Here is a 19,665-nt window from a genome sequence, read left to right on the forward strand (position 1 = left end):
CCCCGAAACGAGTATTCGGATACGTTCAACGTTGTCCTTTCAATGTATGAGTATACTTTTATTATTTTCTGTTCATGCGATTCAACGTTTGTTTTGTATTAATTTTAATATTATTTTTAAAATTTAACCCTTATGCTGAATACAACAGAATATGTTTGCCGCAACACAACCCTAAAATAAAAAAAAATTATAATAAAAAAAGAGAAACGTACATTATTTGTTTTTCTCTCGGGGTGTGCACTTTTACGCCCAGAGTTATCGGGTCTTGTCCGGGCTGGAGGAAGCCCAGATATACAGATATAACAAATTAAAAGAATACAAAATTTATTTCACATCTTTGAGATTAAGTTTAATAACGTTATTGGGGTTCACTGCTGCCCAAGTCCAAGGGTTTATCACAGTTCACTTAAAAGTTCATGGCGCCATCGAGAAACATCAGGCTGTCTACCGCCGAAATGGCCAGTTCTACGTCTCTCTTTTGAACTGTTTTCTTTTTGGACTGTGCAGTGTAGGTGTAGGACTCCCGGGCCAACGAGGCAATGAACAATTCCACCGCTTTGGTCACTGCAAAAACCGCTTCATGCGTGGCCACATGCATATCGGGATCCAGCTTCATTATGTTCCGCACGCGTCCCAAAGGCAACTGGGTTAGCTTTGCCTCAGGCTCGTGATCGGCAGCTGACTTGGTGGCAACTAAAATAAAAGAGTTGATGAAGTGGAAACGCATTTTATTAAAAGTTGGCTGTTTTACCAGGCTTTTCTGCGGCAGCGTTTTCTGGAGGCGTCGTCTCTTCTGTTGGATTCACATCCTCTGTTTCATCTTCTGCTTCGGCTGCATCCAGTGGTTCTGTCTCCATTCTTTGTTCAACCTCCAACTCCGGCTCTTCGGAGTATTCAGTCTGAAATATGTCTTCGCTAGCCATTTTATTGTTTATATTCGTTTATTGTTTATTTGCAGTATTGCCGCCATAAGTATCGATAGACATCGGCCTGCTGGAGCTAGTTCAGAGCGATTTGAACTACTTGCAATATTTATAACATCGCTACAAAATTTAGGGCTGTCAGATTTCCATGAAGTATTAATAGACTACACTATAACTATATAAAATGAGTCCCAAATAAGGATAAACAACAAATGATCTGTTAATCTTTAAAAATAAAATCTTAAGAGCTGCTTATCGCAGAAAACTATCGAGCCCCTGCATTGAAACATGTAACTAGAATCAGAAGTAGCGGGTTTAGAAATTTCAATCGTCAATAAAACAAAAGAGAAATTGCGCCGATTTGCCCTAACTCAGATAAGATTTCCGTTGAAGATATATCCCAAAAACAATATCCATGTTAATATTTTCATCACCTCTTGCACCTTCAAACTTGATCGATATATTGGCTCATTAGTCTATCATCTCTAGCACTATACACATAATTTTCCAGTGCCACAAAAATTGAGACGAATTGTTTAAATATGGAAGGTTCAGGCGAATTTATAGAGAAATTCATTGAAAAGCCACCTGTGCATGATCATCAGCCGCGCCTGAATGAGGTGGCTCAAAAGTTTTTGGCCGACTTAGATGAGGAGCGTCAGCGTTTGTCCGCCGAATTTCCCTTATGTGCTCTGCTAATCGACGAAGGTAAAAATCTTGATTAAAAATCAATTGCAGTATAGGTGTGCAGCTATTAAAATGTACTTAAACGATAAATTTGAACTTTACAGCCGTGGACCGTGTTTACTGCACAGGTCGCATTCCTGGCAAAGAATTCTATGCCGATGTGTACAAGCAGAAGCCAATGAAAATCACACAAAAGGTGTTTGTGCCTGTCAAGCAATATCCAAAGGTAAGGGGGAATAACCTAACATTCATTCACCAGCTACCATATCCGACTCCCTCTGTTACTTGCAGTTTAATTTCACCGGCAAGATATTGGGCCCCAAGGGCAACTCGTTGCGCCGCCTGCAGGAGGAGACGCAGTGCAAGATCGCCATTAAGGGGCGCAGCTCTATTCGCGATCGCAACAAGGAGGAACAGCTGCGGAATTCCGGAGATCCGCGCTATTCCCATCTACAGAAGGATCTGTTTCTGGAGGTCAGCACTGTGGCTACCCCGGCCGAGTGCTATGCCCGCATTGCCTACGCCCTGGCCGAGATCCGTAAGTATCTAATTCCAGACAAAAATGACGAAGTGTCGCACGAACAGCTGCGCGAACTCATGGAAATGGATCCCGAGTCAGCCAAAAGCATCCATGGACCGAATCTTGAGGCTTACAGGTAAATTGTTGAAACAAATAATGATTGAATCGGTTTCTCAGTTATGTTATTGATCTGATTGCAGATCTGTATTCGATAAGAAGTTTGGGGCTGGCAGCAGCAGTGCTCCAAAGTATATAAACCTCATCAAGAGAGCCGCGGAAAATCCGCCCGAGTAAGTTAATTGTAAAGTATAATTTTGTATAATTTACTGACCAACCAGGATTACCCAACCAACCGGAGCGGCCTTGCATCTGAGCAGAACTTACTCCCCGACCAAAGATTGCTCATATCATAGCTAATATAAAATGTTGTTGTTTATAGAGCCGAAGAGGCAGAGGAGGCGGTCTACGCATACGAGCATCCACATCGTATGCCTCCCAAGCGTGGCCCACCCACCGGCTATGAGTACAGCAAACGTAAGTGGAGTTGATAACGCCTTTTGTTTACAGTCGTAGTTCGTATAGACTAGATCTATTAGATCTCCTATTTTCCCTCACTCTAAATTCTAGGGGTCGCACTTTCGATGGGTTTCGTTGGGGTAGTTTGTAGCACAACAAGTGATTGAAACTGAAACTTCTAAAGCAAATAAAAAAGAATGACTAATTTTATAATAACAATCAAACGTTTTATATTTAACGACCTAAACCATTTTTGAAACACGCATAACATACTAAAAGTAATAATGAACCAATTTTATAGCACGTCCATCAATAATACCGACAAATGCAGCGGCTTATAAACGTCCACAGCCATATCCAACCGACATGAAACGTATGCGCGAACCGCCCATCAAGTCCTATAAACCCAATACGTATACCATACTCAAAAAATATAAATAATATCACAAAATTCAACTCAAATAAACCCGAGTTGAACTCAAGTCAAGTTGATTCCACCTCTACTCCATAAATGAATGAAAAATTAAGGACAATGTTTATGTTTATAAAACCTAAATCCGAAAAGAAATATCAATGAGAAAAGTCAATTGCTTCTTGGCCTGACAAGATGACAAGATTATGATATACGATGAATGAATAATAAATAATTATAAAATTCGAAGAATATTAATTTAATCTTAATTCGTAATTTCAATAAATCTATTCGAGCTGTTTGCTTATGTCAGCGGACCGGAGCAGACGCCCCATCAATTATCTATAACCATTACTGTTTCGAATTATGATTTCCTGATTTCCACATATATTAATTATTCTTCTCCATAAATGTGTAATAAACTGAGAAACATCATGAACGAATATAATGAAAGCATTGTCCAATCAGAGCCAATTACATATAATCTAATCTAATCGAATCTAATGAATCGGCTGATCCTCCCATAATCAATATACAATATATACTTTATATTTACACGAGTCTGTAGCAGTAGAGTCGATAATTAAAATAATCAATATTATAAACTGATTGAATTATCACAGATCAAAATTCCATTTGTGACATCAAAGACATCAACAGCCTTTAAAATAAGCAAATAAAAAATTATGAATTTATAAATCTAAAAAGGAAAAACCGTTTAAATAAACTATTAAAAATGCTGCATAACAACATTTTGTCAAGTATTGTATATTTCATATTTTCCCCATACCCAAAGTTTATAGAAACTTTGCTTGACTCCGGGTGAATTGATGGGTAAGTATCCGACATTTGATTATATCCATTCTGTATGTTGTGAACTATACGAGAATATGTATGTTGGAAGCTTGAATAAACAACAGAACGTGAACCAAAATGAATTTTGGGTGTTTTTCTTGTATTGAAAATATTATGTTACTATGGAGTGGAAGAATTAAAAACGCTCGAGTTGGATTTTCACAAATATGGCTATATTATTTCCTAAATCTTTAATAATCGATCTTTGATCTCCTACATTCGATATTGCAGTCGGTTTCCTGTAAAGCTGGCAATCCAAATTTGCTTTATCAAAGCGGCTTCGTCGACCCTTGAGGCATAGGCCTCCTGCTGTGACTGTAGACGCCTTAGAATTCTCTCGTATACCTCCAGGGCAGTCTGGCTCTGGCCACAGCGACTATGCTCACAATTCTCAGGGACAGTATGGGACTCCGCAACGAAATTGTCCTCGAACAGGGCTGGACTCTCACTCTGTGGGACCATCTAGTGGAACGGGAATATACTATTTGTATTGCGTCCTTGGCTTTGATCGATAAGAACTCACTTTGTTGTTTCGGTTTGAAGCAGATTTATGTTCCTGACTAGTGTCCTGTGTGTGGTGTGTCCTGTCCGCTATGCAGTTCGCGACTGAGCAGGAAACTAAAGTTCTTGCCACCACCAGCACCACCCTGGAGAACCATATGGCAGGCATGCCCTGCGCACATTGCGGAATTCCTCCTGCTCCTCCTTCCACGCTGCGCTGCAGCTGCAGGGGCAACAACGCATTGTTGTCTCTGTCTCGCCTACCCTCCCGCAATCCATCCCTCCCTACGCGTGAAAAGTGCGCTATGGAATCCTGCCCATACATCCATACATATATAGGGGTGGATTTTGTTTTCGTTTCGTTCTCTTTATCAACATTTTGAATGGATTCAGCTGGGTCTATAGCAGCTCTAGTTTATTTCACTTTTATATCCGACAAAATTACATTCAGTTGTATATGTATACATATAGTAATATTCTTCACATATCAATCATATCCTTCATATATCCTTTATAACGATTCATTAAGCCACTTGTTATCGCATCGGTAACTGTCCGTTGTTTGTTCCGCTAAGTTCAAAAAACAATTATGTACTAATAATTAGAATTATAATATAATACGATTCATTAAGCACACGTCTAAAGCCAGCAGCATTCTATATGCAATTCGATCCTATACGATTAAATAGCATTCTAAGAGTTCAAATTTCGATACCTAATTGGCTTTTCAGCTAAAACTAAAACCTATTTAGTTACAAATAAAAATAGTATTCGACTTTGAGGAATCTACATATACAGATCTACAGGCGATATAGTAGTCCTGCAAGTTTGGAAGAAGAGGAAGCAAAAGTTGGAAGCATAACTCAGATAATCTGTTGATCAGTAACGTAGCCCTAGGAATTTTTGCTTCCTCAAGATCTACACATACATAAATATAGTAGTATATTCTATAATACAATAACAAAGCAACACCTAACTAACATAATTCGCCAAGAAATCGATTCCTTCCTTAGATATACCGACAAACATACAGTGTTTCAAGAAAGCGTTTTTACAAGGAATATGTTTGGTAAGTGTTTAAAATACTCGTATCTTAATATTACTGATCTCTTTAGGGAAACTATATGATAATAGTAGAAGAAATCACAAGGCAGATTGGGGAAACACACACAATATAATGTGAAAATACTTTCTTGACATACTGTATCTTAGTAACAAGCTCGTTTTTTTGGTGCGCATCTCCAAGCATTACCCGGGCTGGGAGGTTCAGTGCCGGTGGTAGAATTGCGTTAACTGAACTTGGCCCGGTTCAGATTTAGTAGCGAACTGCCAACTGGAGGGCGGCCAAGAGCAGGAGCATCCATAGGCCAGAATCCTGCAAAACCGGCGCCGACCCTTCGGCGGAAGTAGGTTGTGCGGTGGCCGAAGCAGGAGCCGGGGTGCTTGGCTCCAGTCCAAGATGGATGGTAACCTCGCGGCGCACATCGGGTGGCATCACATGGCAGGAGTATTTCTGCCCGTCCGTGGCATTGGCCGCCACGGGCACGGTCAATGTAAAGTTTGTGTCTAGGCCGTAGACTGTGCTAAATAGGGTGTTGCCGTTGCTGATGGGGCTGTCATCCTTGTACCAGAGTATGGCATGGTGTTGGGCTGGCAGAAGAGAAGATTCAATTAGAGTCGTGTACGGTCTATGCATTGATTAGCCACACTCACCATTGTAGTTCTTGACGGGGCACTCCACCTTCACACTGCTGTCATTGGGCCCCACATAGACGTCCACTTTCAGCTGGTCGAAGTACGGAAGCGGCAGCTTGGGACCTGCTGTGGACTTGGCCAGGTTTCCAGGCGACCGCTGCGGCTCCTCTTCATCGTACTCACTGTAGTCTGTACTCGCCTCGCCGCCACCGCCTGCACCTCCTCCGTTTCCGCCTCCAGCTGCGGTTGTGGCGGATGATGGTTTGCCTGGGTGTGCCTCGGGCAAGGTCAGCACACCTGGAATAGATTTTAATTATTTTCGGGGCACATTATGCATTGAAAAACCACTCCAAGAAAGCTCCTCAACAGATTTCCGTGTCTGGCGATAGTTGAGTTCGAGCCTATGCCTCTGCCTATGCCCCAAGGCCCTGGCAACATAAAACCATTAACGGAACCGGGCCAATCCCCTTTCTGTTTTCCCGAGGAGCGTGTCAACGCCCATTCTGGATGACTGAAACCAGCTGAACCCGACTCAAGTGAACTGAGGCAATGGAATGGGACGGGATGTGCGAGTATGCCACACATACGTGCCACAATTCCCATTGCTTTGAGGTCAGGACGTCAAAAGTATCATCACGGAATGGAATTCATTTCGGGACTTGAGCAGGAATACGTATACGCTCCTTCCTCCCTCCTTCCGCACAAACACATGCATTTACATACGCCACGTTTTTTTCGTTGTACATGTATACATTTGGATCAAGGATGTACATCGCTTTGCGTTGCGTCATTCGCCAGTTTAGCGCATTGCTTAATGCCAGCTAAAAGTGCCAATTTTACTCTGTATTTTATAGAGATACATACATACATACATTATTTAGAGGTTTGCTTTTTTTTAGGCGGGTGGACGTGTGTGTATGCCAAAGTTATTAGTTTTGTTTGCTCTCTCGTTAGGAAAGGAAACAAGACAGGACAAGACACCTTGCTTATCCTTGGCGTAGTTTGCGATTTTGTGCTTACCTTTCGGTGGGAATCGAATCAAGGAATTAGGTCAGCCTTATGGAGTTAGGCGTTTATTTATCTTCGATCCAACGTAATCATGGATAATGAAAGATGTTTTGGATATATGGTTAAAAGACCATTAATTCAATATTTGAAATGGTGATCCCATATTTCTATATGATTCGAACTATAGCTTAACGATTTGGTATAAAGATTCACCGAAGAGTTCATTATTTAAGTTTTTGGATAGTTCATCTATTTTTTTAGGAAAAATTCACAAAAATGTAAAATTGTATATAACATATGAATATAAAGCAGAAAGTCACGGGGCATGAGCATGATATGCCTCTCTTAATCCACTGGGATTGAAAATTGTCAATTCACTTATGCCACACTCTTCTGCTGTCTTATCTGTATGATAATTAATATCGATAAACCGCATTAATAACCCTGAAACACACACACAGAGAGGGAGAGACGCCCATGATATGACAATTACTTCTCCCTCAGCCATTCCCATCATCATCTGACGGCTCCCGCCTCCCTTTGCCCGCTCCGCTCCAACTGCTTAATTATTCAAGAGCCACTTTAATCACGTTGATATTTTTAACAATGTGCTCATTCCTTCCATTCCTTCTCCACAGTACTCGCTCGAACCCATCCCGCAATTCTGCCCATGCCCCATATCCGAGTACCACTAATTTGTCTATTTGTAGGCACTGAACATCGGAGAGAAAGAGAGTGACAAGGCAAGCCCTGGTTACAAGTGGTTCCCGAATTGTCATCCATTCAATGAATGACACACGTTCTGCCTGACAACAGACAACACTCCCCTCCCCACACCCAGATGATATTTAAGGAAAGCTTATCCATAAAAGTGAAAACCCTTCCGAGCACTTATGTTCGGAGCTGGTGATGGTTAGGGTCATAGACAAGTGTTTTATGGAGTTTGGTGCCGGGTCTACGGGACGGGGCCCCATAAACGGATGGCGAATTTGTAACCCTATATGCATACCTAACTATAAAACACTTTATGTTGTTCATCAGGTATGGTATGGTAATGAGCGATGAGTCAATTCCTGTATCATTTCATATTTTCAGGGACTAGAAACTTTTGTAGAAGGTTTTCCTTATTAGGTCAGCGAAGAGAAGCAGTGCAGGGTAATCCATCGATTACTTAAGCGCCTGCAATACACACACACACACACACACACACACATACCGAGACCCACACTAGTCACATAGAAACGAAGGCAGTGGCAAGTGCACTAGACATTTTCCCCAAGGATTATAATCGCAAGATTATGCAAATTTACATGGGCATGAAGCAGAAGAAGAATATTATAAGTATTTCTTTGTTCAATATTTCTGACGAAACGATAGAATCGTGCTTGTAAAGAGTTCATTTGAAGAAGTTTGTGGAACCCGCATAATCAATCGTATGTTTCTATGTTCTTATGTTTTTTTTTCCCAGAGAGTTCAAGCTGCACCATTCAGAGCAGAACTCATAAAGATGGTAAATTGAATTCAAATTAATATGTTTCTGTGTGTTGTTTTTTTTTAGAGGAGCGTATGTGTATATATGCAGTTTATATAGCGGCAAAGATGTAAGATGTGCAAGAGGGGAGATGCAACCGATTCATACCTGGAAACCGGGAAGATCCAAAGGCGATAAGAGCCAGCAGCCAGATATGCCTCATATTTTGTTGTTGCTGTTTTTGTTGCTTTCCGAAAGAAGTATGCAAATTCCAATTACGATAACACTTTATTGGAATCCTTTTCACTTTTACGAGTGTATTCTGCTCTGTTTTGTTCTGTGTTTTTTATGTTCTGTTCTGGTCACAATCCCGAATCGAAACCCGTTCGTACTGCTGCTGCGGCGGAGGATAAGTTGGCAATGCCACAAAAGCGTTGCCGAGACACTGAAATTTGTTTTTGTGTGCTTTTTGCGTGGGTTGTTGTGTTGCCTGCTCCGTCGACGTTGGGACTGCGGAGCCGCCAGAGCGAACCATCTGGATATGTACTCCACGGCGGGAAGAGGCAGAGCGACAGCGACCAGCATTAACCGAATGAACAGGAGAAGGCGCGAGCGCAAAGCGTCGTTGTCCATGGGGAGATGACTCATATATTGCACAGCCGCAGGAGTGCCCTATTGGAAACCGAAAGCTAACCGAAATGTGTCAGAGAGAGAGAGAGAGGGAGAGCTCGGCTGGCTTCCTGCAGTGTGAAGAACTCAATTTCCCATTCGGCATGCACGTCACGAACGCCAAAGAGAGAGAGGGACCCTAGGTCAATTCCATTCTAAATACTCGTGCAGTTCCACTTTCCAGCATTCCCTTGGACTGTGCAGTTATTGCAGCAACTACCAGGTTGCTCTACCGCCCACACCTCCCCCATAATATATCCCATTCTCTAACTCCAGCTTCACCGCGTCTATGTTTTGCTGAGAGCCAGCATAAACCGAATTAAACGCTCTCTTAAATAGCAGCTCACTCTCTTTGCCGCTGCGGGCCGTGGGGAGTCTGCGTGGCTCTTGGCGGGTATTTCGATTCTCAACTAATTTTGTGCTGACAGCGCATAGTTTTTCTTATATTTTTTATTGTTGTTGTTGTTCTTGCGGATGGCTTTTAACTTTGTTGTCGCTCTTGGTATACCCTGTACTAGCAGGGGCCCGAGGGGTGTGTTGTATCGACATCGATCGACAGCATCAGACTCAACGAGTCGATCTGTCTGCAGGAGTACGTAGATCTCAAACAAATCATTGAAAATAAATCAAATTAAGACAGGTGATGGAGCCATACTTTGGATGATATGCAAGATTAAATTAAGACATTATCTAACAATTCCGCGATTGGTTAGTTCTTCTCTCGTAGCGGGTACCTTAAAGTCGGAATGTCGTCTATAGAGCCTTTACTTTTTGTTTGATTAATTTGTTTCTAGAAGAATGGAATTCTTGGAAATTCTGTGGATGGGATGCAACGCCGCCACCAAAAGAAATCTCTCACTTTTCTGTATGTGCTGTGCTCTGTGTGTGTGTGAGTAAATATAAATATTTGATTAATAACCACGCCCCTCGAATGGGGGCTGGCTCCCCCAAATGAATGGTTCTAGATTTGCGGATGTTTACAGGCTTGGCACCCAACAGAAGACAAAACAAATAACCACATACACTCACACACACACATATAGTCGTAGATACAGATACAACACATAATGCAATGCACTTTGTTTTATGCTCGTAGATTAATTTTAATTGTTTGTTTGTTTATTTGTGCAGTGCCAATGTTGCATGTATGCATGTAGATACATTTAATGCTGACGCTGTGGCCTGACTCTGTGGCCGGCAGGGCATAAATTGTATCTGCATCTGTTGGATTGCCTGTATCGGTATCTGTGTCTCTGGATGTGCCTGTCTCCAATGTAGGCGTCATCAGACACTGACAAATAAGCAAACAAGTAGGACAACTTTAGATGGTAGAAGACTTTAGAGTACCTATTACGCAGATACATCGCATTTGGGATGCAAAAGCCTGAGAATACATACAAAAAGAATAAAGTTTTGATTAATAAACACAATAGATGACCGTAATCAATTTTAAGATCAATTGGGATCAATTTGGGAATATTATGGACTATCAACTCTAGGTTCAAATCCCTGAAGGCCTCTATTTCTCCTTGAGTGCGACATACCCCTGTGAGCCGCGACGACTACCGGGTATATCCAGATCCAGCCACCCCAAGTGTACACAGTCCCCAGTCATCCCATCCAGCCCCATGGCTTTGGTCTGCCGCAAGGAAATCACAGTTTTGTTAGTGCCATCAACAAGCACAGCCCCCATTCCCAGACTCAAACACTCCGAGGAACAGAATCCAATGGATGCCTGAGAACTCGCGATTCCATTAAGCAAATTGTCTTTGGGGGATGCAAAGAAATTTCCGCGAATCATCTTGGAGTGGAACTTGAGGCTTGGGGCATGGGCAGGGGCAGGGGCAGGGGAAGATGCAGGAATGCAGCTCAAGCATGTGGCATAATTCCAGGGAGTTCTGTTACACATATGAAGTAATAATTAAGTTTTTAATTGGAAATGAAACAAGGCTCGTGGGAGAGCTTTATGTAAAGCCCTTGGCCCAAATCTGGCATAATTTTAATCCATATTTTCCTCTGTCTACATCCGTAAAGCCCTTTCGCTTTCATATTTATGGCCAGGAAATGCTTTCCTTCTATAAATATAGCCCCTGAAACTGAAACGAATGTTTTCAAAATACAATTTATTCCCGCCACACCGTCAGCGCTCTCTGAGCGCCCTCTCTCTCTCGCGAGCGCGCGCTGCTTACGCTCTCTCTTTGCCAACATGGCAGACCAGACAGGCGGCGGCCCAAAGCAAGCATAAGCGGACAGGCACAGACATGTTCATTCGTATTTCTGCTCTGGTGCCGAACGGTAATAACGGAATTTCGATTCAAGCTCGAGTTCGAATTCGAAAAGTACAAAAAATAGGTTGTGGATCGTGTTAGCACTGTGTTGTTGTGTGCGCTCGGGAGCTACTGTAATAATTCTGGAAAAAAATAATAGTTCTGAAATCAATAAAAATTCCCTAAGGAGAAAAGTGCTGACAGTGCTAGCCGGAAATTGCTACGATCCACCGTCAACATAATTACGCGGCATAATTCCCAAAAAAAAAAAAACAAACTTCTACAAGTGACACAGTTTTCGATTTAGACAAAAACCAAATACACAACCCATTGGATACATATTCGTCGCCTGGTAGTGAGTGAGCCAGCAGATCAAAACCCATCAAAAATGATGTCCCGAAGAGCTCTGCTAATTGCCGGAATCCTACTGATCGTGGGCAGCTCCCTGGGTAAGTGCGGGAAATCAAAGTGAAGCGGCTTTGTGGGGTTAGAGTTAGACCTGATGCAATCGTGGGCTGTGTTCAGGGCATTATCTAATCAGACTTGGGGCTTGGGGCTGGGTGCTTAAGGCTTGAGGCCGTCCGACCCCGTGCGCACTAATCGCAGTGCATCAGATTCGGATTTGAAATGCAGGAATTTACTATAAATCGATGTGATTGTTGAGTTGCTTTTTCAAACTAGTTCTGACCTACATTTGTCCCTTGCCAGCAAAGATCTTATACTGAACTTTGAGCTTTTTTATGGTTTTTGGCATTCCATGATTGGGATGATTTAGATGATTCAACTTTCGGGATTTTGGATGAGCGGATGAGCAATGGATGTTCCCCGGAATACTCGTTAGATTACAATGATTCATGGCTGATGATGATGATCTTTCATCTCCTGATATTTTTGCTACTGTGCAAATAAAAATCCGCCTTATGCAAATGATATTTTTAGCTGTATGTGTATTTATTGTTGATAGTAGTTTGATTATTAATTTCTGCACATTTTACAGCCAGTTGCATCGAACAGTAAATGCAATAATTTATCGACTGCAGGCTGTCGCATTAATTCAGTTATTTATCACGACCCGATCCGATGAATGGTAGTTGAATGCATTCAAGTTTTCTCCGCTCATTCATTCAGTAGGAAATGAGTGTGCGTTGTGTGTGTGGATGGCATTTGGGGAGGGGACAGCCATAGCACAGCGAAGGCTAGAGGTGTGTGCCATTTGCCATTTGGCATTTGTGATTCCGAATCGGTTACGGCTGTTAATTATTCCAGACTCTTCTTATTGTCAGGCGGTCCCGGGCGGTGCCTGTCGAGACGACCCAGGAAATGAGCAAACAGCGGAATGGCAAAAACAATCCCATTGATAGCCGGCTGGGGTTGCGATCAGCAGCGATAGAGGCAGCGGCATCGGCATCGGCATCGGATTCTCGGGGTCTCGCGTATTAATTAGCCCTCGACTCACCGCAAGACAGTAGGTAAGATTTCCGCTAAAGAAGCGTGTCTGAAGGAGAAGCGTGAGAACATTATTGATCGTGTCCGTAGATCACCTGGAACACCCTTTTCTCTCCGGGTGTTGTTTGCTTACCCTAGAGCCATAAACAATGCGATTATGATCAGAGTGATTGGATTGCCAAATAGGAGTAAGAGTTCGTTCCCGGCTAAGGATGGGTTTCTCTTTTAAGACGATCCCTTCTTGATATTCTCACAAGTTTCGCAAGGAATTCTGCTGTGTGTGTGTTTCCTTCTCTCTATATTTACCATATTTACTTAATATTCCATAGTTGTCTCGCTGAATGCTTGACATGGGTAAACAACAAGTCTAACTGATGATCATCAGATCCGAGGATTGCCATATACATACATATATCTTTCCCTTTCTCTCTCTCTGCCATCTCTTTCCCGCTTGGGGGATTGAATTACATGGCATTTTGTAGTCGGCTTGGTGCGAATTGAAAGGAGGCATCAAATGACCGCGAACATTGAAAGAGGAGCCCAGAAAAGCATGAAAAGAGATTTTGTTATGTCCCGGGATGTGGGGGAGTGAGGAGCAGTGACGGCCCTGCTCTTGTCTGGGTCTTCTTGTGCAGATATACCTCCTCCTCCTTCACATCTTCAACTGCCTCTGGCCCGGGTGCATTTATTTTGGAATATGTGACTCATTGATGGTTGTCGGTTCTGGTCGTGCCACGGTTCTGTGTGTGTCTCTACTCCATTGCCCTGGCCTGGTATTCGTGCTGGGTTCTCTTGCCACGCGGCTGCATCCACTGCAGCACAGATGGGGGCTTTGTGGTGTGGGCTAGAGGGGGCAGAGTCAACGACAGCGACAGAGTCAGAGGCAAAGGCAGCCGGCAAAAGCGAGTTAAACAAACTCGTAACCAATTCTCTACAATTAAAGAATCAATTTACTTAACGTTGCTGGCGAATTGGCTGCCGCTGAATGGGTTGCCGGGGTGCGGGCATCGCATTCAAGAGGGAGTGCTGCTGCAACTCAAGTGGGGCATCATATACATATACATATACATATACATATACATATACATATACATATACATATACATATGGTATATATGTACATGTGTAGCAATTCGTACGTGTACATAAAACTCGGATGATCACAACGATAATGAAGAACTCAACTGAAATGCTGATTCAGATGCAACAGAAGCCCAAAGCCGCAGATGCCTCGGCTTGGGATACAAATATTTTCAGAATTTATGACCAATACAGAAGAAGTGGCAACTTATGAGGGGAGAGTACATCCCCAGTACATGCTGTACGAGTACGAGTACTCACCCAAATTACAAAGAAATATGTCGATACAAGCTATTTTTGAGCTTTAAATATCTTTTATGTGGGTTAAGTCCATTAAAGGATTATAGCAAATGTGGCATTTCCAATGATTCACCATAATCTATTTTTATTTTCTCAACATTTTCAAAAGAAAATCACAAAATTTGCCAAAAATCTGTCAAAAATAAATACCAATTCCCGAATAGTATCGCATTTCACATCGAGTTAGTTATTTATTTAATTATCTGAAATTTAAATAATATGAAATAATTGAAATTTTGGTCACAAAAAAGTCTCAAATATTTGTGTGTCTTGTGCCAAAATGTCTGTGGAACCCATAGTGGGTCTCCCTTTGGATTCGGCTCTTTGGCCAACCAAGGGTTTTCGAACCATCCCAAATGGCAATAAATAACCCAAATCGAAGAACAAACCTTGCCCAAATAGTTTCTGGCTAGGGGAAGAACAAGAAAGGAGTGCCGCATATTAATTACAAGCCGCCAGAGAGAGCCACTTGAATGGGAATGGGACTCAGAATGAGAATAGGAATGGTAATGGGGAAAACACGAGCCCTGCCTCTCGGAGCAGTTTAATATGCGCTAGGCGTAGCCAGAGTCGCGCCTCGCCTTGCGCTCATCTACGACTACTGCTCGTATGACTATGGCTCTGACTCTGGCTGAATGACTATATAGTAGCCGTCTATATGGCCGTACCGACCCTCTCTGCTGTTGGCTGGGTGCCCGCACAATCCGTGGCACTTGCCCCATCTAAGTGCTGCCGACACGTGCACAGCCAAGAGGGGCATGTCTACGTTGGTGTGCCAGAAAGAACATACAGAATGGTATGTTGAAGGCGTCAGTGGACGATCACTGGGCACAATGGAAAATCGTTTAAGTGAAATCAAAGTTTTCTATTCGGATGGGATGGGATGGGATGGGAATACATACATAAAGGCATATACATACATATATGTTTTGGATCACTGAAAATCGAAATTTATTGAAGCCACTTGATGCCGGTCCTCGAATATCCACCATCCCCAAAGACCACATCCATAGCTATAAGCACATCGAACAAATACAAAGTGAAATGAATCGATTAGAGAAATTGAAGCCGGGAAAAGCATTCATTTGAAATGCGCACTGGATTTGCATATTTTCTCTATTTAGAAAATGGAAAATGCTCCATTAGTTTTTGGCTAGCCGGCGCGACGGCAGCATCTGCCTGGATAGAGTCTGCACTCTTTGGCCAATTCAATCCCTCAATCCCTTCCAGGCACACGCCCGAACGGAATGCGAATAATGTGTGCTATTTTGGGCATCTGTCAATGATCCGTACATCTGCGCGAAACGATCCTATGCTACCCTCCCACCTCTCCCCACCCCCTCTATGGATGTCCCTCTGCTCCTGGCCAATTGGGAATCCTCTGTGCGTAGGTAGTCTCGGGTCGTTTTATGATGTTCCCTCTCTTTGTCGCTTCGTGGCCGTAACCTGATCGCTTTCACAGAACCAGAATGCCATTATCATTATCCGCCTTGTCTCATGTCTCTATCTGCCACACACACACACATACGGATACACTCGCACACGCAGGCAAAGAGACCACCTCCTGCCACACAGCACAGACAATTTTCGGCTCATATAACGCACTCCATTCCACTCCGGGCCAGGGTCTGGCTGGGTCTGTGTCTGGGTCTGGTCAGTCACGTTCGGGGACAAGGGACAGGGCGAACCAGACAGACAAAGCTGAAACACACACACACACACACACACAGAAAGGAGATCAAAGATCAGAGAGCTGGCTCTTAATTTCCCCGGGCCTTATCACAGGTAGTAAAGACAACAAAAATGCTGCACTTGAATGATTCCCGGTCAGCAGCAGAGGGCCAAAAGGCCAGATGTAGTGGCCGGAGGGAGTGAGTGACTGGCATTAAAGCTAACTCGACTTTTTGGGTTATTAGCCGACTCTGAACTGCATTTTATTCCCTCTATTTCTTTTTTGTCGGAATCATGGTTATGATAAATTACTTTTGGCCCAGTTCTAAGTACCAATTAAAGTTGGGCAGGAACATGGGTTGGATGGAAGGATGGAAACTTTTATCTCTACAGATAGAAAAAACATGGACGTGAACATAATCCGGGGAAAATATAATTTTGGGAGTATTGTTTATAAAAAGATCCAATGCGAGGGGTATAAATTTGTAATAGCAGAGTCAGTCATGTGGAAAATTACACCGTAAAGTTATGTTTTAATCAAATTTAAAAATGCTCCTTAATTATATGTAAGCATGTATCAGGATTCCCCAAGTTCTCTTTAAACGCATTGGGCCCCCCTTTTCACTTATCAAAACAGAAATACATTGAATCCACAAATTACTTTCAAAATACAATTTTTTATTACATGTTGAAGTGCTTTTATTGTTTTCTTTTTTTTTTTTGTACACTCACATATACATTTTTCTTAGAATTACGGAAGTTTTTCTCGTCCAGGCGGAAGGCAAGCAGATCATTCAGCCCAAATCCGCAATGAGAATTCCCTTAAAGGTTGTTGTTATTTCTTATCTTCCTGGTTCAATGGATTGTTTTGTGGGAGATGGGGGGAAAAAAAAATGAATTTTTTGGGGATTTCTGTGTCTGCTGTTTGGTTCAATGTACATAAATACGAGAATAAATTTCTTTTATGGCCAAAGTTTACGACAAAAGAGCAGCCAACCCGCTCGGACAATGCGTGAGTGAATGTGCATTTTTTAGTGATAGAGCGGGAGGGAGGCCATGGCTCAGGGCACGCAGTAGGAATGCAAGTAGAAGAGAAAGAGAGTGCCCGAGAACCTCTTTCGCTGCTGTAGTTGTTGTTGATCGCTGTTTGCTTTCCAATTCCCATTCATTCCTTTTATTCAATCCTTTCTCTCGCAATTAATGGCAGGAACTGGAATTGGAGCTGGAAGTCACCTTGTACTCGTGTCTTTGAGGAGGAGAGTAATCTTCCTAGTGACACTTCGGGTCCATTGTAACGATCGATCTGTCAGGGTATCAAAAGTTTCGTGCTGGCGTTCTTTTATTTTTGATTTCGTTGTATCGCCAACAACTAAACCACGCAACGCTGAGCAGCAGAAAAGCGACACAACAGTGGCCATAATAAATAAACGCACACAGGAAGACAAGACAAGAGCACAAGCAAATGTACAAAATGTAAATTTAAACTTTTCACAATCATCAGACTGTCCCTTTTCCGAGGGTGTGTGTGCCAGTGTGTGTGCTTGTGAGAGTGCTGCAGTTGGCACTATGAAAATGGACATTGTTGTGAAATGCTTTCAATGCTCTGCTTCGGTGGTGGTGACACCACCAAAAACAAAAGTAGCCCACTGTCCCTCTGCTGCTGCCATACCCGTCAGCACGTTACATGTGGGTGCGGCGGCGATCGCCCGACCGACACCGTTGCACCAACACCAATACCAACACCCCGGAAAGTGGGTGAGGATGGAAGGGAGAGGCAGTCCCAAGGTAGATTATATGGAAGGTAAAGCAGTGCGGGTGGCAGTCAACCACTCTTTTGCACTGCCTTACCTTCCATTTAATATACCTTGGGCAGACAAAGAGGGGGAGTATGCTAGTGTTAGGCACTAGGCACACTCTTGTTGTTTTCTCTTTCCATACGCTCATTTTAATTTTCGTTTTTCATGTGACCCCATTTTACCGAAATGTTTTCGACAAAATATGTTTGTACATGCGTGTGCATGTGCATGTGTGCGGAGGAAAACGAAAAGAACGAAAATAATGAAGAATGGAAAACGGTGAATGCGAATCGCCTTTAACCCATCATCAGCGCAGCTGTCTGGCCCGTCCCCTCTCCCGTCTCGTCAACGAAATTGAGCTGCAAAATTGAGGGAACGCAAACAAAAAAAAAAAAAAAAAACACAGATGCTGATAGCCGGATGATGATGGGCCTAATGCATTTCGAGTTGGTTTCAATTTCCATTTAATTTCGCTTAATTAACCCACCGACTAGATGTGGTGGTACTGCCACTGGGACCCGACCCCCCACAGCCGCTATTATAAACAGTAGAAGCATCATCGCTCGCAATGGGCTATAATTATGTTTTGGAATGGTGGATCCTGGAATTTTATGTCTAAACGTTTAATTTATCATCGTTTCAGTGCTCTCATACCCCCAGTCCGGCACTGATGAGGACGAAATGATGGCGGACGATGACTTCGAGTACGAACAGGATGACCAGGGTACGTCCAGTCAACAGGCCAAGACAGGCCAAATTCCAGCCAAGACCGACAGTGCGCAGCCAAACAGAACCGTAACCGTAACGGGCATCCGCGGCGAGGATGTGGTCCTTAAGTGCGACCTGGACATCACCCGTAAGTTCCAGTAAACCTTGCCCATTATCTCCTCTAACGACGCCGCTTTGACCTTGCAGAGAGCATCTTGTGGTTCTTTGGGAAGAACATCATCGCCAATGGCGGCACTTTGGTGCAGCCCAACTTTAAGCTGGACACTGCAAACTACGACCTAACCATACTGAAGGCAAGTCCACAGGACGCCGGCGACTACTACTGCAAGGCCCTGCCCCAGGGCTCCGTCCTGAACACCAAGGTGGTCATCGCCGAACATTCCCTCGATGCCATAGCACCGGAGAGCTCCACCTCCGCGTCGAGCAGTTTGCCCAGCCTTCCCGCCTCCCTTCTGTGGCCAGTGCTGACTGGAGTCTGTCTGCTGAAGTTCGGCAGACGTTAGTTAAGTCTAGTACTAGATTTGCAGAGATATGTATGTGCCCAATCCCCCCTTCACTCTACACTCTTCGCTCTCCACTCTTCACTCTTCTCACAGGAAAATGAGCATTTGAAGTCTTTGTTGATTGTAAATTTGTGTATTTGTAAAGACAAAATCAACTTTATTTATTAAATAAAAAAGGAACCAAAGTATACAGAAACTGCGGCATGAAATCAATATTTGTCTGAGTTCTCCCTTCGATTGGATCGCGATCTCTAAGAGATTAAAAGAATTACAAATTTGTTTAGTTTAGTTATATTTCATTTCTCTTTTTTGTGGACTCAACGAAATTACAATATCCATGTAAGACACTGGCTTTTTGATATACACATGTATGTATTGTATATATATATATTTGTAAGTATATATGATTCTGTATACATATATGCTTAAAGGTCGGCTGTCGAAATCAGGTTCTGTTTTTCAAAACTTTGTTTATGGAACTTTCTTTTGATTGATTTCTGGGAAGAATCAATTTCGCTTGATTGCTTCAGTTGGCACGTTTATTGATCAGCTTTAATGTTATAATTCTTAAATAAAATATATATAAAATATATTCTTACACTCACAATTTGATTAT

The 19,665-nt window shown here is 42.8% G+C and overlaps 5 protein-coding genes across 5 annotated transcripts; 2 read left to right on the plus strand and 3 right to left on the minus strand.

Moving 5' to 3' along the window:
* Positions 1 to 307: 307 nt before the first annotated feature.
* LOC6592636 (DNA polymerase epsilon subunit 4) lies at positions 308 to 950 on the minus strand. The gene is made up of 2 exons (XM_002018099.2): positions 752 to 950; positions 308 to 693 (listed from the first exon to the last, which is right to left on the minus strand). The coding sequence occupies exons 1-2, from the start codon at positions 921 to 923 to the stop codon at positions 407 to 409; spliced, it is 459 nt and encodes a 152-aa protein (XP_002018135.1). The 5' UTR covers positions 924 to 950; the 3' UTR covers positions 308 to 406.
* A 509-nt stretch (positions 951 to 1,459) lies between these two features.
* Positions 1,460 to 3,288, plus strand: LOC6592635 (KH domain-containing, RNA-binding, signal transduction-associated protein 2). Its single transcript, XM_026985547.1, has 6 exons — positions 1,460 to 1,631; positions 1,715 to 1,836; positions 1,902 to 2,266; positions 2,331 to 2,420; positions 2,570 to 2,664; positions 2,948 to 3,288. Exons 1-6 carry the CDS (start codon positions 1,466 to 1,468, stop codon positions 3,085 to 3,087), a joined length of 978 nt encoding a protein of 325 aa, XP_026841348.1. The 5' UTR covers positions 1,460 to 1,465; the 3' UTR covers positions 3,088 to 3,288.
* A 776-nt stretch (positions 3,289 to 4,064) lies between these two features.
* Positions 4,065 to 4,476, minus strand: LOC6592634 (ventrally expressed gene D protein). Its single transcript, XM_002018097.2, has 2 exons — positions 4,437 to 4,476; positions 4,065 to 4,375 (listed from the first exon to the last, which is right to left on the minus strand). Exon 2 carries the CDS (start codon positions 4,373 to 4,375, stop codon positions 4,127 to 4,129), a length of 249 nt encoding a protein of 82 aa, XP_002018133.1. The 5' UTR covers positions 4,437 to 4,476; the 3' UTR covers positions 4,065 to 4,126.
* Positions 4,477 to 4,791: 315 nt separating this feature from the next.
* Positions 4,792 to 9,079, minus strand: LOC6592633. The gene is made up of 3 exons (XM_002018096.2): positions 8,757 to 9,079; positions 6,128 to 6,406; positions 4,792 to 6,064 (listed from the first exon to the last, which is right to left on the minus strand). Exons 1-3 carry the CDS (start codon positions 8,809 to 8,811, stop codon positions 5,730 to 5,732), a joined length of 669 nt encoding a protein of 222 aa, XP_002018132.1. The 5' UTR covers positions 8,812 to 9,079; the 3' UTR covers positions 4,792 to 5,729.
* A 2,479-nt stretch (positions 9,080 to 11,558) lies between these two features.
* On the plus strand, positions 11,559 to 19,262 carry LOC6592632. Its single transcript, XM_002018095.2, has 3 exons — positions 11,559 to 11,973; positions 18,461 to 18,673; positions 18,733 to 19,262. Exons 1-3 carry the CDS (start codon positions 11,913 to 11,915, stop codon positions 19,047 to 19,049), a joined length of 591 nt encoding a protein of 196 aa, XP_002018131.1. The 5' UTR covers positions 11,559 to 11,912; the 3' UTR covers positions 19,050 to 19,262.
* The last annotated feature ends 403 nt before the right edge of the window (positions 19,263 to 19,665 follow it).

The sequence above is a fragment of the Drosophila persimilis genome, unplaced genomic scaffold, assembly GCF_003286085.1.
Source record: "Drosophila persimilis strain 14011-0111.01,24,50 unplaced genomic scaffold, DperRS2 tig00000002-arrow-pilon, whole genome shotgun sequence".
In the NCBI taxonomy this organism is placed as follows: domain Eukaryota; kingdom Metazoa; phylum Arthropoda; class Insecta; order Diptera; family Drosophilidae; genus Drosophila; species Drosophila persimilis.